This window comes from Aquarana catesbeiana, linkage group LG05, assembly GCF_042186555.1.
Source record: "Aquarana catesbeiana isolate 2022-GZ linkage group LG05, ASM4218655v1, whole genome shotgun sequence".
In the NCBI taxonomy this organism is placed as follows: domain Eukaryota; kingdom Metazoa; phylum Chordata; class Amphibia; order Anura; family Ranidae; genus Aquarana; species Aquarana catesbeiana.
Genome location: NC_133328.1, coordinates 142,173,498 through 142,200,056, shown reverse-complemented (window position 1 = coordinate 142,200,056; position 26,559 = coordinate 142,173,498). Strand labels below are relative to the sequence as shown.

The following is a 26,559-nucleotide window of genomic DNA, read 5'->3' as shown; positions in this document are numbered from 1 at the left end:
ATAAAAGAATGGACATTTATAGTTAATAGTAGCAATTGAAAAGCGTTTTTGCAGAACAACTTTTACCTGTAAACTAAAATAAGGGAAAAACAAACTGTTTCAAATTCAAGGCCATTTTATACAGTGTAAATGTGTACTTCCTGTCTGGGGTGCACTGTGTTCATCTCGAACATCAAGTTTCTGAGACAAATAAAGCCAAGTTTTAAAGGGGACCTGCATCTACAGTCAGCAGTTCAATGGTTAAATCTATGTACTAGGCAGAGGTGTAATTAGAGAATATTCACTACTATTGACCCATAGCAACACAGTGTTCTTTTGAGCAGTGATAGATCTTCCATTGTTTTAACCACTTCCATATCGGGCAAATTACGGCATTCCGGAAAAAAAAAAAAAAAACACTTTCATGAATTAAAAAAGATCAAAACAGTAAAGTTAGCCTACTTTTTTGTATAATGTCAAAGATGATGTTACACTGAGTAAATAGATACCTAACATGTCACTCTTTAAAATTGCGCACACTCATGGAATGGCGCCAAACTTCTGTACTTAAAGATCTCAATAGCCTATGCTTTCAAAATTTTTATAGGTTACCAGTTTAGAGTTACAGAGGAGGTCTTGTGCTAGAATTATTGCTCTTACTCTAAGGTTGCGGCGATACCTCACATGTGTGGTTTGACCGTCATTCACATATGCGAACGCTTCTGTGTGCGAGCACAAGGGGACAGGGCGATTTCATTTATTTATTTTTTATTGTTTATTTCATAAAATTTTTTTTATTTTTGCACTTTCACTTTAAAAAAAATGTTTGATCACTTTTATTATTCTTAGGAATAGGGCATGACAGGTCTATAAGACCCCACATCTCTCCTCTAGGCTGGAAAGCCTGAGATAAAAAAACAAACCGATCTCAGGCTTTCAAGCCAAACACACGGCAGTGTTTATCACGGCCTCTGAGAGTGATAGAGATGACCGGGGATCATCTGGTCCTTAGTCAGCTCTATGGTAAACTTCTGCCGCCGGCGGATTCCTTCTGTGGCCCACACAGGCGAGCCGGTAGAAACCCTTCAAAGGGGAGGTGGAGGGGAACAAGCCACTATGATTGGTTTTACAGTATAGGGAATCGCCAGCAGAAAAAAATATATGATATCTCAATGATGCCTGTAGCTGCAGGCATCATTCAGATATCTCTACTGAAAGCCCAGGATGTCATATGACGTCCTGTGGTATGGAAGTGGTTAAGAATATTCGACATTATAATAAATAACCAAAAATCCAAATCTGACCAGTTAACTCCAAAATGAGCACAGATCCATAAAATTAGAAAACATTTATGACTATATCATACACGTGGGAATATCAGGGCATACAATGTATGCAATGTATAGGAGCATTCTGGATGAACTTGTCAGTACAGACTCCAAACTAATGCAAAAACAAATATTGTTTTTTTTTTAGAACTATCTTTTAAATCCATATCTAAATGAAGGTATATTTGATTTTAGTGCATTGAACTCAATACTGGTAGATTGTAGTGCAGAGCTCTAACACTAGTTCTGTAACAAGGAGTGTATTTTTAAAAATGATTGCATAGCTGTTTGTCCAGAGAAAATGAATGTACAATAGTTCTGTGCGAATGGGAAAAAATGAAGTTTTTCTTGTAGTTCATCTACAGATCGAATGCTATTCATAAAAATTGGAGGTGTTCAGGAAAATATCAGATTATTGCCACTAGATGATAGTAAATAAGCATTAATTTCCTATGATCCCCAGCTCCATCTAATGTCCATAATGCAGTATTTTCTCAAATCTCTCTATTGTTTATGACTGAAAACCATTGTTGAAATAGAACATTTGATATTGCCCCATTTGTAAAGAACCAATGTATCAGCAGTTTCACTGAACAAATAGTTATGCAAATATTTTCTATAATTAATCTAACACTGACCCTTAACACTAAACTTCCTTGTTAAAAATAAAAAAGTGCAGCCCTCCAATTATATATAGCGCCAAACAGCAAAATAATATTATCTATATTATCAGTGATAAAAGAACATATAAACATCGTTATTCTGTTACTGTGCATATATCAAAGTGAAGTCCAACAATTCAAAAATCCAGACATCACACTCAAAAAGACAATCACAAGGACGAATCTTCATTTCTAGTGCTTCAAAATTGTAGTAAAAAACACCTCTTAATTCCCACCTATTTCATCACCACATTGTGCTCTTCTATTATGCTCACCCAGCAAATTACCTCTGTGCTTACAAAAGCTTAGACAACGCTGAAAATGATGCTCAGTAGAGGACACCACCTGGTCTTCACACACTTAACCTGCACTGGGGACACAGAGAATATAAGAAGGAAGGACAACTGAAGGAAAGATCAACCAGGTATATTTCACTCTAAACAAAACAAATGCTTTAGTGGCTTTGTGAGTATGAACAATCTGTTATAGCATATAATGAGAGTTTTTAATAGTCTGGGTTTAATGACACATTCTTTAGTATGAACAGCACTCCAAGTTTAATCATTCATTCCTCTCTTGATCCTCTGGTATTTACAGCCTTGATTCTCTATATCAAGGATTTCCCCCTCCACAGAAACACCTTCCTCTCAGCTACATTTCATTTAAATAAACATTACATGCATACACTTACAATGGAGATATAGATATGGCGCATGTCAACAGAAAATAAATGCTGCTGTGACGTCATCACGTCCTTTATGGCAAAACCCGCCAGGCGTTTGTCTACAGCGGCATTTATTTTTTATTTACATGCAGCATACCTATATCTCCTTTGTGAGTATGCGTTCAGTGATAATTTTAATCAAATCTAGCAGTAAGCATTATATCCTGTCTGTCCTTGGGTTCCTACTGAGGGTATGGTGTTTCTATGGAGGTGAATCCCTGATACTGGGAATCAGGACTAGAAGTATCTAAGATCAAGAGAGAGATGTTTGTGCTATCTCCTATGTCATTAAGCCTTATCTGACCTTTTGTAAACACAGAGGTAATTTGCAGGGTGAGCATAATAGAAGAGTACATTGTGGAGTTGAAATTAGTAGGAATTAAGAGGCATTCTTAGTTTACGCTTAGCACTAGGATCATTTCTTTTACGATTTACTAAAAAAATGACACTAGTTTATATGTATATAGTGCTTCGTAATATATGTATATATTTTTTTAATACATTTTCTTTATTATGGCCAGGACAATAATATAAGATTTTTAAAATTCAGTTTCAATTTTTTTGCCAGCAAAATATTACACATGAGTACTTTATATATTATATACAGCCACTGTATGACGGTGCAGACTCCTTTTCGTGTATCTGCTTTGCTGCCAATTGTTCACAAATCTCAGTAGCTCAAGTTAGAATTAACATGTCCATGTGAATGCGTCAGAACAGACTCATCCTGCTCCTTCCATACAGTTCTGTCTGAGAGTTCAGTCAAAGACAGTGAGACTGATTTATTAAAGGAGTTGCGATTTGTTACACATCAAGGCCCCATTCACACGGGCAACCCATCTAGCAGATCGGATGGCATGGCAGTCAGGTGAAAATGGATGGACAGGAAGGCTATTTACATTGGACCACTCATAGAGGAGAGTGGGATGTGTCTGTGTCCGCTCTGCATAAACGGAGCGGACACGGACCAGCCATCCACCTGCTCAGCGGGGATCAGTGGACAGATTCATCTTGGATTAGATGGACTCCCCATGTGAAAAGGGCCTAATATGTGTAAATATCCAATCATCTGAAAAACAAACCCCTATTTCTTATTTTAGCTGCATATAATTGGATCACTGATGTGAATAGTCACACAACTGATTTTTAAGATTCTCAACTCCATTAAAAAAAATCTGCAAAAAAAAGCGTAAGGAACCTACTTCTGCTTTCCTCTCTTTATAATGATGATGCTAATTATAATTATTATAATAATACAGGGCTTATAAAGCACAAACAGTTTGCATGGCACTTTACAAAATAAAGGGAGATAGCTGGCTCTGCTGGTGAGAGCTTACAATCTAAAAGGGAAGGCAACTGATACAAAAGGTAATAACTGTGGTGGATGAGTTGATGAAGAAAGTAAAATTCCAGTTGTTAGCAATCCTTACTACAAATTCTGTGTCACTGGAGTTTCCTGCAGTACATGCTTGTAAAACTAGGAGTATGTGTAGTATCAAACAGATACACTGTATAACATAATTGTAAAATTCTGTAAATTTCACAAAACCATTAGGTCACTTTTACACAGGCAGTCCGATCAGATCTACCTGTCAGTTTTTCAGGCGGACCTGATCAGATAATATATGTTTGTCTGTGGGCAGCTGGATGTAAACAGACTTGCATCAGTTTACATCTGATTACCTACGAGTTTGTTAAGATCTGCCAAAAAATGGAAATGATCTGTGCCCTTTTCCATTTGTTTGGACCTAATGTGACAAATTGGTGGCAAATGGATGTAAACAGATACAAGTCTGTTTACATCCAACCACATAGATCCAATATGGGTCCAGATAGCTGTGGTTTTAGAACTGTTGCAAAAAAATAAACAAACAGAGCTATGGGCATATCCACTGCAGATCAGACCAGACAATGTGTCACAGTGTGATGGGAAGCTTTAGAGTTTCCCTTTAAGTCATAGTGAAATAATATATTTTGCTTTCTTGGCATAGCAGGTTTGCCTCTGAGGGTAGGTAATTGTAGCAGCAGTGCATTTGAGATATGCGAGCTCTGTGTTTTTACACACCTGACTAGTACACATGACCCACTTTTTAATTCACTTTACTTTTTACCTGAACTGTACTGCACATTTTATACATAAACTCACTTTTTCCACTGGTTTGCTAGAAATTCGAGTTGGCTTACTACACTGACGGTTGGTGTTACCATGAGACTGCTGTGGAAGGCAGTCCATGTTATAAAGAGACAATTCTTTCACTGTTGAGGGATGGAGCAGCTTGTCAAAGTTCTAGACAGACTGGCCATGCCTATCATGTCCGTTAATGGAGCTGCATTGGCAAAGTTGCGTTAAGGGCACGGATCTGAAAGGAAGGACGCTTTCCAATGCACTCTATGTGGAATTGTTTACGTGAAATCACAGGTCACATAGCTTAGCTCCTCCCAACCCAACCGAATAGAGCAAGTCAAAGTTTGTAATGAAAAGTATCTAAAACAATGTCAAAAATAACTTGTATTACACTCATGAAGTCATTTATTAAATAAAGAACCATTGTTCTCAAGCATATTCTGTGTCTCTTTATTTTAGGTCGTGTGTGATGCTTAAAAGAATGCACAGAACTACCTATCCATAATGCCTAGCAGCATGTCAGGTAAGTTGCTATTCTTGAAAATGATATTTGCCTAGGACAAAAATCTCAGTTTATATGTTATGCCAGTGGTTATATCTGTGGATTGTACACTATATGTTATATACAAAAGGAAACCTATACTAAGAAAAGTTGAAGGCCATCCTTGTTGACCTTGTCTACTTACCTTGCTACCATGCTGTTCGTGGTCTACAATACTTTCTATGATGCCTTCCTGGAACAAGTATGCAGATCGGGAGTTTTGGCTTCAGTAAGAGGTCACTTGCCTGGGGTTATTCAGTGCATACTAGCACATTATGACATTACCTTGTAGGGAGAAGATTTTTATTTGTTTTTAAGTTAGGTTTACTACCATTTTAAATGTGTCAAAGGCCTGGTTCACACCTATGCATTTTTTTGTGCATTTTTGGTTTTGCAGAAACACACTACAGTCCATTTAACAAGGTTTCCTATGGATGTAGTTCACATCTGTGTATTTTATGGAAAGGGCCAGGGACTTTTTTCTGTTTTATGGTTCCATAGACTTCAATGGATCAAATATGTGCATTGAAAAACGCAAACTGCAACCTGCATAAGTATGAACCAGGCCTAAATGCTAGACGTGTTTAGCGCTTGAGCGTTTATTCTATCCAATGACCAGAATAAATTAATATGGAATAAAATAAAATAAAGTAATCAAATAATATGTGAAATGCGCAGCTATAGGGGCATTTTTGACGACTGCATGTTGTTTTTTTATTTATTTTTTTACAGTTTACTTTTTTGTTCATTCTGTTGTCATCAGGGAATCCCTACTGACAGCAAGGATGAGTCATTGTTGTTAGGGCACCGGCAGCTCTGAGCTGAGCTGTCACATTTAGCAGTTGTAGAAATAACACTGCTAAATGTTTCAGTTCCCGCTGCAGTCAGTCTTCAGTAAAACAATGTGCAAAAACATGTTAAATACAGTAAAATAGAAAAATTTACTCGTGCAGTATTTACCGTGTATTTTTTTGTAAATTGCACGTTCATGGGTTTTATCTCAAATAATCATGCAGTATTTAACACTTAGTGAATTGAGCCCTGTACCTGAACTCCTCGTATAAGAGTTGGGATGGCCTGTAGCATCTGCTGTTTTGGTACTGGGTCCTGAAGGCAGCGGCTTTTGGCATACAGCGTACCAGGTGATCTCACTGGCAGGGTGAAGGGGTGAGCCAGTTGGCCATGTCCTATTAACTTCTAAAGGGTTTCCCTGCCCACCGTGCTTAACAGCATCTGCCTGATATCTCAGCCATCCTATCTTCCACAACTGCTAACCAAGATTAATTCTGCCCTTTGAGGCTTAATAAGTACAGGTGCATGTGTATTTTTGGGGGGTGCTGTCGCTTTATTTGTTTTGGCACAGACCGATACTCCTCTCAGCTTCCTGCTGGGTTACAGGCCCATTATTCCTCAGCAGGTCATGGCTTCTCTGATGCAGAGAGGTGAGGAGGAAGAGACTGGGGGCTCACAGATTTTTTCATCAGGTTAGGAGGCCCTATTGCAAAGTTTGCCCTGCAATAGCTCCCCTATAAGTCAGAATTGCTCTAAATCCCTACCCTTATTAGGTATCTCCACTGCTTCATGGGCACAATCCTCTCTTTGTTTGTGTCAAGGGTGGAGTTCTCTGCAACCATTTCTGGGCTGCAAGATCAGCTCTCAGGAGTTATCACTAGCCTTGGACATAAACATGAGTACTCTCTTCCCTCCCTCCTCCCCTTTTGAGGGATGATGAGACATCAGTAGAAGTTCCCCTGAAGGAAGCAGAGGAGGAAGAAGCAGAAGACATTGAGAATGATCAAGAATCCTCTCTTCAAAATGAGTTCTCTCTGAAAGAATCTCAGTGTCCGGAATGTTATCTGGAAGGTCCTGCCATTTGGCAGCTACTGGAAAATTTTTCAGGAGCCGTGAGCTTCTTAATAGATGCATTGGAGGATTCCATAAGGCACCATGTCTGTCCACATGAGAAGGATCCTATGTCTTAAGTGTTGGGTGGCAGAGCTTCCCTACAAGCAGAACATTGAGAGACTGCCTTTTGAGTGTGGATGTATATTAAGACCATCCCTGGATACCTACATCCAGAAGGTAACTGTGAGGAAGAGTACTCCCTTACCTCCTAAAAAGAAGGCAAAGGTTACAGATCGGAAGCCAGTAGTGCCTCCAAAGTCCAAGAGAAGTTCCTTTCATAAGCAACCAGTTTCAGTCTCTAAATAAATGCCACATCCCAGTTTCATAAGAACTGGAACCCCAAGCCCTCCATTCCTGGAGGTGAATCCTCCTCTCAGTGAAGGGACACCCCTATTCGCTTAGGGGATGCCTCAAACAACTGGATCCGTATACTGGTTTCCAGAGGATACAAGCTGGAACAGCACAGTTTAGGAGATATTCAGAGTGCATGCAGCCGGTGACGTTACCAGCACATGCGCTCTAAAGGTCCAGCATACAGTGCCGAACAGTCAGAGGATGTGCCGTGAACGGTGGCTCCCGCACACATATGATGCATACTAGCACATTATGACATTGCCTTGCAGGGGATTTTTTTCCCATCAACTGAGGTTTATTAGGCTTTCAGGAAAAGTATTTTACAAGTAAATTACAAATACTAATATTTCATGTTTAATTTTTGCGACAGTCATTTGTAACAGTGTGCTTTGCTATGTATACAGTACTTTGACATATGACAAGCAAACCATATGACATTTATTTGAGGAGGAGAGGTTAAAAATCTAAAATGCGAGCAAGGAAACAAAGAAAACCATTATGGTAAATTACACCAAATTAAAATGTGCATAAAGATGAAAAAAACACCTGCCATAAAATGTTAAAAATCTATAAAAGTGCATGTTTTTTTCACATCGCACTGTGTAAATTAATGAGAGAGCATTTCTTTTATGAACATTTCATGATTTTTAACATAAACACAATTAGCATAAAAGCAGTTAGTCTTATGCCGCGCACACACGACCAGTTTTGCCGTCGGAATAAACTCCGAAGGTTTCTGAGACGGAATTCCATTCAAGCGGTCTTGCCTACACACGGTCAAACCAAAGTCCGACCAAAGTCGTGACGTACAACACTTACAACGGGACTAGAAAAAGGAAGTTCAATAGCCAATAGCCAATAGCTTCCGTCTCGTACTTGCTTCAGAGCATGCGTTGTTTTTGGTCCGTCGGAACAGCATACAGACGATCGGTTTTCTCGATAGGAATTGGTTCCTTCGGAAATATTTAAAATATGTTCCATTTCTAGGTCCGTCAGAATTTTCAAAAAAAAAATTTCGATGAGGCCTACACATGATCGGAATAGACAATAAATAGCTTCCGTCGGACTTTTTCTGTCGGACTTTCCGCTCGTGTGTAGGCATCTTTAGATTTTACTGTTTTCAGTTGTTTGATTGAGTTGTTAAATCCCTGGAGCCCAACCTGCTGCTCATAAGCACCTAACTGTGTGGTCTTTGGAGCTCTCACAGAAAGTGATTTATATTTGTGTCTTCTCAGACCAGTGAAAAATAAATATTCTTTAGACCAGCTTCTAGTAGTTAAATAGCAGGCCTACACTCAAAAAATAACTTGGCATCATTCTACACCTTGCCCCTTCTTGTTACACATTTGCAGGTATTTCGGGGGAAGCAGGAACCTTTTTTTTCCCTAGGTGCACCCTAAGGTGCTGAAAATAATTTCTTCATTCCTTGCCTAGGGGAGGATGATGTAAACCTCAGCTCACCCACCGTGGGTGATCAGGAAGTGACAGCCAGCTCTTGAATGCAAGATATTGGCACCAGGAGATAAGAAACTTGCGACAAATTGGGAGCTTGGGAGATGACTTTTAGTTTTCCCATAGTCTGGTGAAATTCCTCTTTAGTTTCTTTTACTCTGTTCTTACTTTTTCTGTGCTGTCCATCCCTCTTTAGACCCCTTTCACACTGAGGCGCTTTTCAGGCACTTTCATGCTAAAAAAAGCACCTGAAAAGCTCACGAAAACCTATTTCCATTAAAATCAATGAATGCTTTTCACACAAAACCATTATTGTTTGTAATGGAAATAGGTTTTCGTGAGCTTTTCAGGTGCTTTTTTTCTCCATTGAAATGAATGGAAAGCTCTTCAAAGGCACCTGAAAAGCTCTTCAAAAGTGCTCAGTGTTTTACTGGCAGTTTAGAAGCGCCTCAGTGTGAAAGGAGCCTTATATTTTTTTTGCCTCAACACTTTTATAATGGATCACGCTGAGCAAAATATGAAATGTTGTTGTTGTTGTTCTTCAGTCGTTTAGTTGTGTCTGACTCTTCGTGACCTCACGGTCCATAGCATACCAGGCTTTTCTGTCCTCCACTGCCTCCTGGAGCTTGCTTAACTTCATGTTCATTGGTTTGATGATACTATCTTTCCCTCTTGTTTTCTGTCGTCCTCTTCTCCTTTTTCCTTCCATTTTTCCCAGCATCAGGGTCTTTTCCAATGAGTCCTCTCTTCGCATTAGGTAGCCAAAGTATTCAAGTTTCAGCTTCCTGTGTCCTTCCAGTGAATATTCAGGGTTGATTTCCTTCAAGATTGACTGGTTTGATTTTCTTGCCATCCAAGGGACTTTCAAGAGTCTTTTCCAACACAATAGTTAAAAAGCATCAATTCTTTGGCGTTCAGCCTTCTCTATGGTCCAACTTTCACAGCCATAGGTTACTACTGGGAATATCATAGGTGTGACTATAGGGCACTTTGTCGGTAGGGTGATGTCTCTGCTTTTTATAATGTTGTCTAGGTTTGCCATTGCTTTTCTTCCAAAGAAGCAAGCGTCTCTTAATTTCATGGCTACAGTCACCTTCTGCGGTGATCTTGGAGCCTGGGAAGATAAAATCTGTCACTGTTTCCATTTCTTCTCCTTCTATTTGCCAAAGAGTCATGGGACTGGTTGCCATGATCTTAGTTTTCTTAATGTTCAGTTTCAGGTCAGCTTTTGCGCTCTCCTTTTTCACCTTCATTAAGAGACTCTAGTCCTTCTTCACATTTTGCCATTAGTGTGGTATCGTCTGCATATCTCAGGTTGTTGATGTTTCTCCCAGCGATCTTAATTCCGGCTTGTGATTCGTCGATCCTGGCATTTTGCATTATGTACTCTGCATATAATTTAAATAAGTAGGGTGACAATATACATCATTGCCACACTCCTCTTTTATTTTTTCAATTTTGAACCAGTCAGTTGTTCCATGTCCTGTTCTAACTTTTGCTTCTTGACCTGCATACAGGTTTTTCAGAAGACAGGTGGGGTGGTCTGGTATTCCCATTTCTTTCAGTATTTGCCACATCTTGTTGTGATCCAATTGAATGCTTTACTGTAGTCAATAAAGCAGAAGTAGACATTCTTCTGGAACTCCCTTGCTTTCTCCATGATCCAGCAAATGTTGGCAATTTAATCTCTAGTTCCTCTGCCTCTTCAAAATCCAGCTTTTACTTGTGGTAGCTCTCGGTTCACATGCTGCTGAAGCCTTGTAGAATTTTCAGCATAACCTTGCTAGTGTGTGATATGAGTGCAATCGTACGGTAGTTTGAACATTCTTTAGCGCTGCACTTCTTTGGTATCAGAATGTAAATGGACCTCTTTCAGTGTCAAATGTAGCAAAAGCAAATTTTAGGTTGGCTGTAGGATGCAGAAATGTGGGAGCATTGATTTGTAAAGGGGCTGTAATAACAGTGATCTCTAGTTGTCTCATGTAACCTCTATTACTGTCACTTAAAATAGTCTTCAACAACTTCTAAAGCAGAGGTAGGCAACTCTTGAGGGTGGAGGTCTACCTAAACAACATTGAAGAGATCAAAGATTTTCTTTTTTTAACTTAACTATCATCTGTAAAAATGTAAAAGTTAGTCTCAGTGAGAAACTTGGCAGTTATTTTCATTCACAATTTTTTTGAGCGTAAGCCCATATTCACACAGTTCATGTGTGTCCGTCGTGGAGAATCAGTAGATTCTTGCTGGCTGTTGTAATCGCTGTTGTACACACTGCATCTGGACTTAGCAGGGCAGTGTGCAGGAAGTCAGTAGGACAGAGAATGGGGGTCAGCAGGCCTCTAACCTGTGACCCTACTGACCCATCCTCAGCCCTGCTGACCCCCTGTTCTCTCCCCTTCTGACCCCTGTTCTCTACTGTACTGACCCCCCAGAGAAGAGGATAGGAGTCAACAGGGCAGCCTTTAGAGGTCAGCAAGGTAGAAATTTCCCTAATATGCCAGGGAAGCAGTAGTGACACACTGCTGTTTGTTCTACTGGCAGTAATATTCAGCACCAGCCCTCCTCTCTTGTCCATGCCATATAGTGACACACACAAGTGCTTGAGATGGACAGATGAGGAGGTCTGGTGGAGAATAACACTGCACACTAGTCAAGTCTCTTTCCTGCTCCTTCCACATGTTTTGCAAGTGGGAGAAGTGCACTTTGGATGGAGGGTCAGTAAGGCAAGGACACAATCTATCTGTCACCTGCCCACGATCAACGCATTGCCGACCCCCATTCTAAAGCATGGTCATTTGTTGTTTCTCTCTGACAGCTTTCAGTAGCATAACATTTACCATCACTGTGTTAAATGGAACATTATAAAACAAATTTTTTAAAAAGTATTCTGTTTTGGTCAAGGTTTGATATTTAAAGGATGCTTAATTACAAAAATGTTTCTGCTGTTAGCACAAACACATTTCCTTGTATTGTTAGTTTATATCTCAGATTTCATTATGCACTCTTTTTTACTGTAACAAGCACTTAATATATAATCAAAGTTTTTGACTCGGCTCCAAAACAGCAGGTTTAGGAACCATTTAATCATATATGCAGATAGCAGATATTAGGGTCACAATGTGTACCACATACCTGTCACATAAAACATTTGACCCCAAATGCTTTAAAGCAGGGGTCTCCAACTGGCAGCCCTCCAGCTGTTGCGGAACTACAAGTCCCATCATGCCTCTGCCTATAGGAGCCATGCTTGTAACTGTCAGCCTTGCAATGCTTCATTGTAGTTTTGCAACAGCTGGAGGGCCACCAGTTTGAGATTGTGTTGGACCAGAAAAAGTTTTAATCTGTGGTGTTTTCTGACAAGAAGGAGCAAAATGCCATGAGAGAACAGAGACCATATAGTAGCTTTAGCAAAAATTAACATGTTTTTCTGACTTTTGCCCAACTACTGTGCCTTACTGTAATGAACTCTAACAGAAGCAAATGCAAAATGGAACAGACTGCATGTACAGTACAGGCGGTCCCCGGGTTACAAACAAGATAGGGTCTGTAGGTTTGTTCTTAAGTTGAATCTGTTTGTAAATCGGAACAGGTACATTTTTTAAGTGTAGCTCCAGACAAAAAAAATGTTTTTAAGCTTTTTGGATAGCATGGGAAAGGGTTATCACTCCTGTAATGTTTGTTTTGCTGTCTGTGCCCCTGTTCAGAAGATTTCACCTCACCTTCTGTCCCAATGACAATTGGATTTTGAAAATGCTGTGTTGTTGTGGAAACAAGGATTGGTGATAAAGCATCAGTGGATGTAACCGTTTTTTGTTTTTTTTTTACAGAAAAGTTTTTATTTGTGTAGCCATGCTATGGTAAACTATGTATGCAACGCAGGGGGTTTACCGAATTATTTACCTGAGCAATGTATTATTATTTAAGAAATGGCTCCCTCTAGTGTTCATCTCATTTAATGTGAATAGGACTTTGTTGTTTCACATAAAGAATGTGTTACAAAGCATATGCCGGAAGTGACTCACAGGTTGAAAGGAGAAAAAGATTTACTTACCCAGAGTGCCTCTTTACCTACCCACAGGGCCAAGTGACAGAATTGCCTGGTGGGTAGGGTTATAAAAGGACAGGCATGGCACGTGTTGTTCTCTTCTGCCAGGGACATGAGAACTGCCTGCAGGGACCTGTCAGGTGTGCTTGGATAAGCTGCGGCCTGCTTGGTGCGGAGCGGAGTTGAATCCTCCGGAGAGGTTTAGAACACAGAGTGCTGGATCAGCATGTGATCGGAACGGAGGATCCAGGACACACAAAGGAGTCAGCAAGACGGTTCCCAGTCATCTGACGGAGCGGTGCAGCGTGACGTGCTGACTCGAAGCAGGACTAAGATCACAGAGGCGGAGTAGCACAATTGCCCGGGTCCGGTGTAGTGAGAGGGTTGTTACCCAAGATTTATATAATATTTTGTTACGCTACAGACTATTTCAGAGTGTTGCTGAGACCTATAGTTCTACAGCGCATTCTCAGTTAAATAGACTGTGTTGAAACAGGCCTCAAAGCCTGTACTTCACTTAACACCGAGTGACGGTTCGGTTGCACTCTTTATAGAAGAAGAAACCTAAAGGAATAGAAAATTATCGTGCTGCTGTAAATAACCCCCCAAAAAGCAGCAGTTCAAATTGTGAGATATACACAAAAAGCAACAACAAACAACAAGATAAAACTGTGCTATACCGTGAATAAGTATGTGAGTGCATAAAAATCAATGAATGCATGACAAAGTTCATAAATAGGAGATCGAAGAAATCTTCCATAAAAATAGGAAAAGTCCCAAAGCATAGTCTTTTAATGATTCTCAGTGAAAACTTGTGTGGAAAGCTTGAGATAAACACCACTCATAGTGCTCAACCACCACCTGAAATTCACGCTTACCAGAAAGCAAGCTAATTAGGCTTGTATATGGATCAAGATCCAAAATGACCAACCAATGATGCAGCTTCTCCGTGTTCAGCGTGACAAGGGAAGTGTGATGGATAGTGACTCTACACCAACTCGAGCTCAGAATCATGAAGACAAAACAGAGGTGGCCATAGTGTAAATCCGATACACAAAGATTTAATGTAAAAAAGTAAAACACTTACAAAAAGTAGCAGTTAAAAGAGCAGTTCGCTGGCCGGCATAGCAAGCGCCCGTTCACATCAAGGTCGCGATGACGTCAGAGCGTCAACCTCCCGACGTACGTTTCGTCTATGACTAACGTCTTCTGGGGAACGTGCCTGTGCCTTATATAATCAAGTTTACAGTTATCTACCACCTCATTTCTACCTTACTATTTGCTCACTCACTGGATTACAAATAATGAGCTAGCTGAAGAAAGAAGACAAGAGACTTTATCATTCATTATAAGCCCTTCTTGTTCTGCTACACATTCTAAGAACTGCATTGCAATGTAGGCAAGCCTCCTTGAGCATATTTACTGTATTGCATCGTTTACCTAGTACTTGATAGTGTACTAGTGTGTGTGTTTGCGCGGCTGCATTAGAAGTGGGAACGTGCCCCGTGTCAAGGTTTTACCATGCTGAGCATCAGTCCCACTTTGAGACACACCCGCATGTGCTACTCATGTGATCATTCGGCTTGAATATTTACCTATACCTCGATTGCAATTGTTTAATTGTGTGTGTGAGAATTATTGTTTCCACCTGCTATCCTAAACAAATTCTTTTAGTAAATTGTTTATGTTCTTCAATTACAATTTGAGTATGACTTTTACTGATAGCATTGAATAACAACATGGAACCTGAGGTGTCAGAGGTAAGAGAGGATCTGAGGAGTCGGGATAGCCAGTGGGGTATAGAGTCAATCAGCAGCCCCTATGGGGGTACCACTACATTTGTTACTCTCAAGGGAAACAATAAAACAAAACAGTTACATTAAACCATCAGGCACAAAGATCACATTCAGCACAGTACAAAAATCCCAGTGTATGTCAGAAAAATTGCAGTGTACAGAAATGAAACCAGTAACAAGGTTAGGGTTACAGAGTGGTACCTAGAAACACCTGGGGATCAGGCAGGTAGTGGAGATGCAACAGTCGAGGGTTACCCCATAGTACGGTGCGAGGAGAGATCATATTGGCCGCACCCAATGCTTTCGTTACTTGTCCCCGCATCTTGACCATAGTACGCATGGGACTGTCATGTCGGGGTTGGCTTTCAGACCCCTAAATACTAGGTTGCTTAATGCTGAGTAGGATCCTAAGATAGCTGCCTCCAGGTTGACGGCTGGATTGGCTTTTCAAACCAACAACGCACCGTCACCAACACCGCCGCCCCATAGTATTGTCTAAAGCAGGGTAGTGCCAGTCCCCCATGTGAGAGGGGTAATTGAAGGGTAGATTTGGCTATCCTGGGAGTAGAACCCACCCAGATAAAGCTCGTCATAAGCCATTCCAATTTAATAAAAAATGAATTGGGAATAGAGATAGGGGTGTTTCTAAACATATAGAGAAATTTAGGAAGGAAAGACATTTTCAGAAAGTGGATTCTACCAGCCAGGGAGAGCGGCAGGGATTTCCACGCCGGACACTTATGGGTTAATTGTTGCAAAACTGGGTACACATTTTCGGCTAAATAGCAACTTAGATCACCCTGTATTTCAATCCCCAGGTATTTAAACTTGGAGACCCAGATCAGCGGAGTCTGACTAGGAGGAAGGGGAGCCTGCTGGGAGAGAGGGAAAAGAAGCGATTTATTCCAGTTGATCCTAATGCCTGAGAAGCCACCAAAGCGGTTAATTATGTCTAGTGCTGCCATGAGGGAGTCAGAGGCATCAGGTAAGTACAGAAGTGCATCATATAGTAAAAAACATTCTGTAAGGGGACCTACTGGGAGACTACAGACTGTGGGGGAGGAGCGAACAAGCATTGCCAATGGCTCTATTGTCAGTGCAAAAAGTCCCAGTGATATAGTGGACACCCCTGTCTGGTACCTATCTTGAGATAGAATGGCTCAGACAGAATGCCATTGCTTCTGACCCTAGCCATAGGAGCTCTACATAATAACTGTATCCAAGACACAAATTTGGGCCCAAAGCCAAATCCCTGGAAAACCTGCCACAGGACTTCCCACTCCAATTCGAAGGCATTCTCCGCATCAGGGGAGGCCACCACTCCAGGCGAGCCGGTGTGATTAGCGTGGGCGATGTTAGTATATAATTGGCGGACATTGATGTCAGTGCCCTTACCTGGCATGAACCCCGATTGATCGCTGTGAACTAAAGACAAAATCACTGAATTGAGGCATCCACATTAAGCAGTGAGATTGGTCTTTAAGAAGCACACAATTCAGGATCTTTATTAGGCTTGGGCACCACAACAATAACAGCGTCCCACATTGATGGAGGCAGGGAATCATCTTTTAATGCCGTCTGGAGCAGTTCATGAAAGTGGGAAGCCAATACATCCACATTAGCTTTATAAAATTTTGCCGGCAGGCCATCTGGGCCCGGAGTTTTACCAGTCTGGAGAGAGGCTATAGCAACTTGTATCTCTTTCAGTGTAAACGGAGCATCCAGTCTCTGTCGTGTTGAAGCTAACAATTCTAGAAAGTCTACAGAATCCAGACACTCTGTCATACTGTCCAAGGTATAGTCCGCCCTTGATGTGTATAGGTGCTCATAGAACAATGCAAATTTAATATTAATTTGAAAAGGATCAGCATGTAAAGTGTCTGTACTATCTCTAATATTCAGAATGTGAAACGTTGTGGAGCGTTCCTTCGCCAACCAGGCCAGGAGTCTACCTGTCCTTTCTCCCTGCTCGAAGAATCTCTGAGACTGGGATAGTAGGAGTTTCCGGCAAGTGGTAGTCCACATCAACGCTATTTTCTCTGTATATAGTTTGCATAGCACTATACAGCCCTTGATCTCTAGTTACCACATATTGAGCTTCCAGAGCCTGTGCCTTAGCCTCTGCCTCTACTAGGAAGAGGGAAGACTCTTTCTGGACTCTGCCAATAACCTGATATTGGCCTCGAGCATAGGCCTTAAAGGCATCTCAGACCAGTGCCCTGGACATTGTGCCTTGATTGTGTACCCAAAAGTTACCTAGATCTGATGACACTACCAGGGCCACCCACTCATCAGAGACCCAGAAACGAGACAACCTCCAGGAACAAGGGCTAGAGTCAATTCTGCATGTCAGCATAACTGGGGGATGATCTGATATGCCACAGGGCGATATGGAGACATCCAGAATGCGGGAGAGCAATGGATTACTAACATAGATCAATACGAGAGAGAGTGGTATATGTAGTTGAATGACAAGTGACGGGAGAGTAATGGATTACTAACATAAATCAGATCAATACGAGAGAGAGTGGTAGAGTGGTATATGTAGTTGAACGACAAATGAGTTGTCTCTCTATTGGATGCCTCCATCACCAGGCATCAGTCAGACCAAATATCTCAGCCCAGTGGGACAGAACAGAATCTACAGTTGAATCAGGGTTAAACTTATCCATCATAGGATTAGGGGGCATGTTAAAACCACCAGCCAGGAGAATACTTTCTGTAGCGTACAGTGCCAAATTCGGTGCAATTTTGTGGAGGACTGACATATTAGCCGGGGGGAGGGGCATGTAAATGCTAACAATCACTAATTTAACTCCATCACATAAGGCATGGAGAATGACCTATCCCCCCATCTAGGTCAAGGTGGAGACCCAGGAGACTGAACCGCAGGGGTTTAGGGACCAGGACACTGACTCCTCTGGAATAAGAGGATTGTGTGGACCCACCATTTTATTCTATGGGGGCTCTGCTAAAAAATATATATAATGTTTGGGGGTTCTAAGTAATTTTCTAGCAAAAAAAGTAGATTTTTACATGTAGGAGTGAAGTGTCAGAATTGGCCTGGATGGCAAGTGGTTAAAAGAGAAGTATGTTTTATTTATTTTTTTTAATCATACTTACCTCGGTGGATGGAGCATCAGACTGATGCTGCAGCTGTCCCCCGCCGTCTCTGCACTGAGAACTGAGCCACCAAACATCATCGATGACTCAGTTCTCACAGATCCCCAAGAGGAAAGTGTGGAGCACTGAGCTGTGGAGGGGCGGGGGGAGGCCATCTCAGCGACTTGCTGAGACTGCCATCAATCAAGGCAGCTGGCAGATCCAGACTTGGAAGTTGGGATGACGCGCTGCCTCCACTGATTCCAGTGACGTCAGCGGAGAGACTTCAGACTGCTCTCCGCTGAAAACAGGTCACAGGAGTGCAAAACGAATTGCACTCCTGTAACCCGTAGGAGAAGCCCAGCCTAAAAAGCTCTGGCTGGACTTCTCCTTTAAAAATAAGTATAAACACGTCCCAGATCTATCAGCACATGTGAACCTTGTATGGGGGGTAGGTTTAACTGGTGACTTCACCGGCTGCCAAATAAGCAAATACAGTGGGGCAAAAAAAGTATTTAGTCATGATGACCTATGATGACAATTACAGGCCTCTCTCATCTTTTTAAGTGGGAAAACTTGCACAATTGGTGGCAGACTAAATACTTTTTTGCCCCACTGTATCTCCTAAATGCTGCACATTTTGGAGATATTCCTTTAACCTACAGGTAAGCGTTATTATAAGCTCCCTATAGGGAAAAATGAAAATGTGAATTTTACTACCACTTTAACAATGTGTTCCATAATGGGTTCCCCAAAACAAACAGGCAGCTTTTTTTACCTTTTTAGTGCTTATTCTGCAGTCAGCCTTTTTACCCAGCAGCAGGTTCACACAGCAGAGAGAGTAAAAGAGTCCTAAGCATCAGTCAGCTCACATATATAAAGGCCTGTGGACAGCTGAGACTAATATGTAGACTTGTAACTAGGAATGGAGTCTTGACCTCACCCAAAGCTCTTTAAAAGCCCCAGGCTCAGGATCCAAGACAGAACCTATTAGGATACTGAGAATATAAAATGTTTGCTTTCTCCATGCTGTGCACAGAGGAATGCTGCAATAAACAACCCATTCAACATAATTGGGCTTAAATACATGGTAATGCATGGAAAAATGGGGCAGGCTGCATTTTATTAAAGTCAAATGCAAAGTATACTATACAGGCTACACGTAGTATATGCCTATCTGGAATAATTTACATTTTCCATAAGTAAATAAACTTACTGGTTTTGAGTGCTGGAAACAATCTGGTCTTGTATCTCGCCATCAGCTGTATAATTGGGTTACTATGCTGTAATTTGACATTACTGTAGAACAGTATCACTTTTTGAATAGAGTATTTTTCCAGTTTCTACAATGTTGTCACGCATTACAGTCTCAGACTCGTTTGGATCCCATGTATTTTAATTTTTCAAACATTTTTTCTATGGTGGTGACACCATCTCATTCTAAAAAGGGTTGGTGGTGAAGCCTTAGTGAGGGCAGTTACATTAAATGCAGACAGATATGGAATCAAGATAAAGGCAATCTTAAAGAGGATCAGTGGACAATTTCCAGAAGTTTCGCTTTCCCCCTCCCAAAATTTGCCCTGTTGGTCATGGACTGGCCATTATTTACCCTTTTGTTATTTATTGCCCGTAAGTTGATTTCTCAACGTTGACTGACTTCTAACTCTCCAACTTGTGATCAGTAGTACACACCTGTGAATACTATGCTGGACAAAGAGTGACTTACTTATAAACAAAGGGGTCCTATGAGCAAATTTAATAAGATCTGGTTCTCTTGGTTATTCTCCCCATACACAGTCTGCACTAGTGTGGACAATCTCCCTGACTCTGCCCATAGTGATGCTGTTCTATGATGGGTCTATGGTGGGGAACTTAACTGAATTACTTATTGTGTTGTAACGTTAACACTCCTCAGGGATGATTGCTATATATATTTTCTTGTTTTGTAAGGACATTTGTAATGTGTTTTGTCTGAATACAGTATGTGTAAAAGTTTAAACTTAACACATTATTTGTATTTGATCAAAAAATAAATGGGCTGAAATACATATTAATGCATGGAAAAATGGGATGGATTGCATTTTGTCATAGCCAAATGCAAAATATACCATGCATTGAACGGCACATGTGTTTTGGAGGTGTTGAGATGGCATTCACAATGAATTGCAGCCCATCAATGTATGTAACATGCACTGCTGCATGTTATTGAAATGCAATAGTGTGAATAGGCCCTAAGGCGAAAAAGGGACCTTTATAGCATTGCAGCACACTGCAGTGTAATGGTTCTAAAATGTTTAGTATTTGTAGAGGATATATCAAAGATTGAACAAAAGTTGGAGTTAATCAGATACATGTACAGACCCTCTTTGTTTATACCAGAATTTGTAGCACTTTCCATCAGCTTCTCCTTCATCATTCTTGGCAATGTGGCAGGTGAGTGGCCAACTTCCTTTCTTCTATTTTCAGAAGCTTGTTGAGTTCTCACCTCCAGTTCCTCATCAGTGAGTTGAAAGGCCAGTCAAAAGCTGGGAATGGTTGAACAACACATGACCTAGTGTGCTTTGTGCTGATACATAAAATAAGGTTGTTGGGCCAGCTTAGGATGGTCTTTTAAATACTGTAATTTGGCAGCAGAGGCAGGTTTGCAAAAGCAATGTGTTCCTCAATAACCAAATGTCCCTAGACATGAACTTGCTGTGTCCAGTTAATTATGCTACTTTGACCATATATGACTGGCTTTATTCCATTATATAAAAGCGCTTTTTTATCTTAGTATGCTAGTACAATTTTTATATATCTGTGTTTGCGAAAAGCATAAATGTAAAACAGAATATTTGCAATATTCATGCTTTTAGTCTGTGGCATTTTGGAAACTTCTGACCCCAGAGCTTATAGCAGAAGAAAAGCAGCACAGTATGTGCAGTACTTTTTGCCAATTAAAAGTTAAATGCTTCTAATATCTGTTTCTGCTGAGGCTCAATTTTATGCAAATTATTTACGCCATCTGAATGTTTCTGATAGCACACTATTAAATCCAGGTTCTCTTTCATATGATTATACTAGCACCTAAACCAGAAAAACTTGGGTCAGCTAAGGTAATTTTTGGATGTAGCAGGCCATGAAAAAATACATATCTGTGGAGCATCCAGAAAATAGATGGTTATCTATTTTAGAATAGTAATGTGTTTTTTGTTTTGGAAAGCATTAAGTGTACTGAATGCTTTCAACGGGCAAGAGGAACAGGTCTACATTTCCTTTATTAAATTCAGTTTCTTTCCCCTTGGTTATACTGTACAGTAAAATAAAAAGAGCTGAATGTGTGCAATAGCATTTCAAGTGTGCTTCCTTACACTATTTCAGGATTAGATAACATCCAATTATTTTGATTGTTTACAGATTGTAAGTAAAGGCGTTATATCTGTGTAGTTAGGATTATGTACGTATACTGCACATTGATGGTTAGGATTAAACGTTTGTTTGGGTAGAAAAAATAGCTGGCTATTTCATTGAAATGTAATAAGAAAAGCAGAACCTCAGGCAAACGGCTAAATACCCATATGTGATTCTTACTCCTCTATCAGACAGCACAGCCAGGAATGTGTTACTATTTTTTTTACAGGTAATGTTACCTTGTCACTTCAGGGTCACTGATTAAAATAAAAAAAAGCCAAGCCTTATAAAGAAGCATATCTACAGTATACTTGTATTCCTAGCAGCCTTTTTCTTGAAATGTCACCTCTTCACTGCTCCCCAGCAGCTGCACGATCTTCTGCATCTGTACTTACTTTCCCGTGGCCCATGTCTTGAAAGGCCACCACTTCGCTGCTCTTCCAGCTACTGCAATGGTTCCTCTGTGGGCTAGTATGCCTTGTAGTGAAGTATGAGCTGGCGAGATGAAAAAATGCACGTAGTGGGGAAACGTGTATTCACACATCTGGAGGGTTCGAACATATGCGAGGAGAGAGCAGTGAAATGGCACGTTTCGAGGCCTGCTGTGCTATGTGCTTCTCTACAAGACTGAGCGTTTTTATCAGTGGCCCTTTGATGAAAGGGTCATCTTTAGGGAATGTAGTGATACCACCTCTCTGCCTACAGCCTGATAATTAAACAGTGAAGAGACCGATAAGTCATCAACTCTGCACTTTTCTTGTGTCTGCCTGTTTCCAGTCAGCACATTTCAATCCAGCAGAGCCTGATCAGCATCTACGCTGACTCCTACTTCCAGTCTGAGTGCTGCTGTGTAAGGGATTACATGAAATTAATATCAAGATGGATTTAGGTATTTCTGTGTGTCAAAAATATATTTTGTTTATTTTCCATTACTGTAAATGGTGTTTTCATACCACTTGTAGTTCAGTTTTAAGGCCAATTGTATATGTTACCAGCATTTAGCTTTTAATTAATTATGCTAGTTGCCTGGCAGTGCCTATGAACAACAGTACTTAAAAGAGAAGTTCAGGATTTAGAAAAATAAAATATACTCATCTAGGTGGATGCAGCATCGACCCGATGCTGCATCTGTCCCCCGCCGTCTCTGCACTGTGAACTAAGCGATCAGCATTCTGTGAGCAGAGAGTCGGGGACTGTCAGTCTGCGGCTCTCTTCTCTGCCCCACCCACGCTCACTATAGCGCTGAGCTGGACTGTCTCTGTAACGTCATCTGGCAATGGACTTCAGCCCGCTGTAGGCTGAAGACGGGTCACTGGAGTGTGGAAATAACTGCACTCCTGTGATCCATAGGAGAAGTATAGCCAAAATAGCTTTGACTATGCTTTTCCTTTAAACTTGGAGAGGGAAGGGCAGCATTGGAAGCCAATCAGGCTTTTTCTGCAGTGGACATGTGCTGATATTAAACACACAGATAGAAGAAAATTTTAACCAAACCTCACTAAGGTTGGTTTGCTAAAAAAAAAAAAAAAAAAAAAAAAAAAAGCAGTTGGTTCATATGGCCAGCATAAAAATCATTTTTAATAAATCATTAGCTACTGTGTGTCACTACAACTGCTGATTCAGTTGCACTTAGTAAACACTCAATAAAATAAAGTGTTCCATCATGCTGGTAGATTTTATTTTCTCTGACACATTGCTCCAAATCAATATGCAGCAATTCTTACATTGGTCACATTGTTTCCTTATCTCTCATTGTTAGATGTCAGTATAAAGATCCTAACATGCAATATTTATTTGCTGTATTGCAACCATTACAGAGTTGTTCATTACCGAAGTGATTTTGCATCAGTGTTTTGTATCATAATCAGAGAACAGTGCAAACTATTAAAACATGGCCCTTTCTGTAGATATAGCTGTACGAATCTCTATATGGCATGAATGATTCTGTATTAATTTTTGAATACGTTCGACTCAAAAAGTGAACATAGAGGGAACACAGAGACTGGGCCTAAGAATTACCCTGAAAATGTACCTTTTTGTCTATAATTTCTCCTAAAAACATCACTGCATTTCCTGACATGTGAGGGTGCCTAGGCACTATGCATACAGTCACATAGCTGTGTATCTGCTGTTTGAGATTTAAGTGGTTGTAAACCCTTACAGACCACTTTTTGCTAGAGGTAAGCCTATAATAAGGCTTACCTGTAGCTACCCAGGATATCTCCTAAACCTGCATGGTTTAGGAGATATCCCCTGTATTTGCATGTGCCGACATCATCAGCACATGTGCACTGAAGCAAACTGAAGCAATGGCACGTATGTCATCGCGGCTCCGGCCAATCACAGCGCCGAATCGCTGATACCCGGAAGTAACTCCCGGGAGTGATGTTGCCAGGTGGTGCTGTGTACGGGCACCGCAGTGAGGGCTTCGATCTCAGGTGAGTATTACATAATGCACTAGTATGCTATGCATACTAGCTCATTATGCCTTTGTCTTGCAGGTGTTAGTTTTTTTCTTTTTTTTTTCAAAGTGGGTTTACAACCACTTTAAGGCACTACTGCCTCTGACTGTTAGTCTGAGGACAGGGGTGTCCAACCTTTTGACGTTCCTGGGCCACATTGGAAGAAGAGGAATTGTCTTGGGACACACATAAAATACATGAACAATAAGGATAGCTGATGAGCAGGAAAAGTTGGGAAGATCACTGATATAGATAATGTACCCATCTGAGTAATAAAACTTCATATTTTTTAAAATATTTTTTATTATAAAATCAAAAGAGGGCAACGTAAACTTAGTGTGATATTAGACACTGTTTTTGATTAACTAACTCATCAATATCTGGTTGGATGGATGTAGTAGCAAATCCCAATGAATTTTCAAGGTGTTCATCAGATATTTTGGTTGTAATTTTGCCCATCGTGTGCTTCATCCTTGAAAATAGTTGCTCAGAAATATACTAAAACACCATTAACTAGTCTAAAGTCAAAGGGAAAGATAAAAGTTTAAGCTGGGTTACCAAAATCCAAAAGCCTTGATTCTTTCAAAATACACCAGTGGGTACTGGAAGCAGAAAATAAAACAAGAGAGAGAGAGAGAGCGCGCAGAGGCTCATAGTGCACTTACCTTGACTACCAAAACAAATAAAAACAATGTAAAAAGTTCCACTCACAAACAGAGGCTTGTATCAGGCATGACATCCCAAAAGTTGTGAGCGCAACTTTTTACATTGTTTTTAATTGTTTTGGTAATTAAGGTTACTGCACTATGAGCCTGTGTGCGCTCTCTCTTTTGTTCTATTTTCAGCTCACAAATATAGTGCCGAAAACTGATGACATGAATAAGGCTTGATTTTGAACAGTGGGATATTGTATTTTGGGAAAATATAACTTATAAAAGTCCAATAAAGAGACACTGTCAAATTTTTCTTCAGTTGCATGTGTTCACTAAGTGTAAACGTATTTTTACAACACCCCCCCCCCCCCAAAAAAAGAAATCTAAATTTTTAAGGAAGTTTAAGATTTGGTGTTGGGCCTCATTTATGGACATCCCTGTCTAAGAAGATTTGGAGTGGGATTCAGTGATATCACTACAAAGGTGGCTGTTTCTTCACCAAGAATGCAGAGCAAGGCATGGTAAGGCAGTATTGGGAAGAGCTCAGCTGTGGGAAGACCACAGTAATACTTGTGACTAGTCTTCTGCCCCGTGTTTACCTTTTTTGGGAACAATTACCGAAGCTTTGTTCCTCTGTAACTATTTGCTGTCCGGGGCAGTTTGGACATTTCTCACATTATAAATGCAGCACCCCCAAACCTTATATGTTTTCTAAAAGCAAAGGCCTAGAAGAATAAAATGGTATTTGTTGCAATTTTTTTTGTCACACAATATTTGGGCAACTGTTTATTGATTGCAAATTTTCAGGAAAAAATACATACATGAATTTTAGTGCACAAAAACACAGTATAATAATAATCATATCTTACATCACCAAAGAATAAGCTGATTTAAGTGATGCGTGACACTAACTAAAATATAAATAAATATCATAAGCGTGAAAAAAATCTTCATAAAAACACACATATTTAAAAATTATATCACCGTAGCATATGATTGACTCAAAGTCAGTGACAAAACAATCCTTAATACAGTGCAGGTAAATATAAATAGTGATTTAAGCTATATGCAAACGTAGCTCAAAAAAGTGACAATGTGCAATGTGCAGACAATGTGCAGTAGTGTATACAACTCTATACAATATGAGTAACAGAAGGGTCAGTATACAATGCTTCACATAAAGTGACAAATGTGCAAAAGTCCATCCAAATAGATACAATATAAATATCCCAAACTAAGGAAATAAAATGCTTCACAATAGTGTAATTCCATTTAGTAAAATATTGATTTTTATTAAAGAAATACAGGTACTCACATTAAAAATAAATGAACAGCGGTTTGATCCGACGAGCGGCGAGCTCGTAAGCCTCTATCAGTGTATGCAGCCTGTCCCGTCCCTACGTGTGACGTCACACCACACGTGACTTCATCAGGGGATCCTGTATTTCTTTATTAAAAATCACTATTTTACTAAATGGAATTACACTATTGGGACCCTTCCTGCTTTATTATCTTATATACCTCCCTGCACCACATCTGAGGGAACCATATCCTAGGATCTAGGACGGTGAGGGAAGCGCTGGAGCCCCTAGGTGGATGCCCTAAAAGTCTTTCTGGTCATATGCTTTTGCCCTATTACCCTAAGGTAAGGGGCCATTACCCACTTGTGTGTATGTACACAAAGATACACCTGATGTTATTCACTCTGAGCACTTTAATTGCAACGATTGCATGCTAGGACGTTGCTGTCACATATTTCATTTTTATATGGACTTTCTGTGTGAAGCATTTTATTTCCTTAGTTTGGGATATTTATATCGTATCTATTTGGATGGACTTTTGCACATTTGTCACTTTATGTGAAGCATGGTATACTGACCCTTCTGTTACTCATATTGTATAGAGTTGTATACGCTACTGCACATTGTGCACATTGTCTGCACATTGCACATTGTCACTTTTTTGAGCTACGTTTGCATATAGCTTAAATCACTATTTATATTTACCTGCACTGTATTAAGGATTGTTTTGTCACTGACTT

The 26,559-nt window shown here is 40.3% G+C and overlaps 1 protein-coding gene across 8 annotated transcripts in view; it reads left to right on the top strand.

Moving 5' to 3' along the window:
* The window catches only part of THRB (thyroid hormone receptor beta), a 606,374-nt gene that overhangs the window by 470,244 nt on the left and 109,571 nt on the right, over positions 1–26,559 (top strand). For 5 of the 8 annotated variants that reach the window (XM_073630241.1, XM_073630242.1, XM_073630243.1 and 2 more), the window contains 2 exons: positions 5,278–5,341; positions 15,730–15,896. In XM_073630241.1, the coding sequence (XP_073486342.1) occupies positions 15,830–15,896 (67 nt within the window). In that variant the 5' untranslated portion in view covers positions 5,278–5,341; positions 15,730–15,829. The remainder of the gene's footprint in view (positions 1–5,277; positions 5,342–15,729; positions 15,897–26,559) is intronic. The other 3 variants (XM_073630249.1, XM_073630246.1, XM_073630248.1) reach the window with 1 other exon arrangement.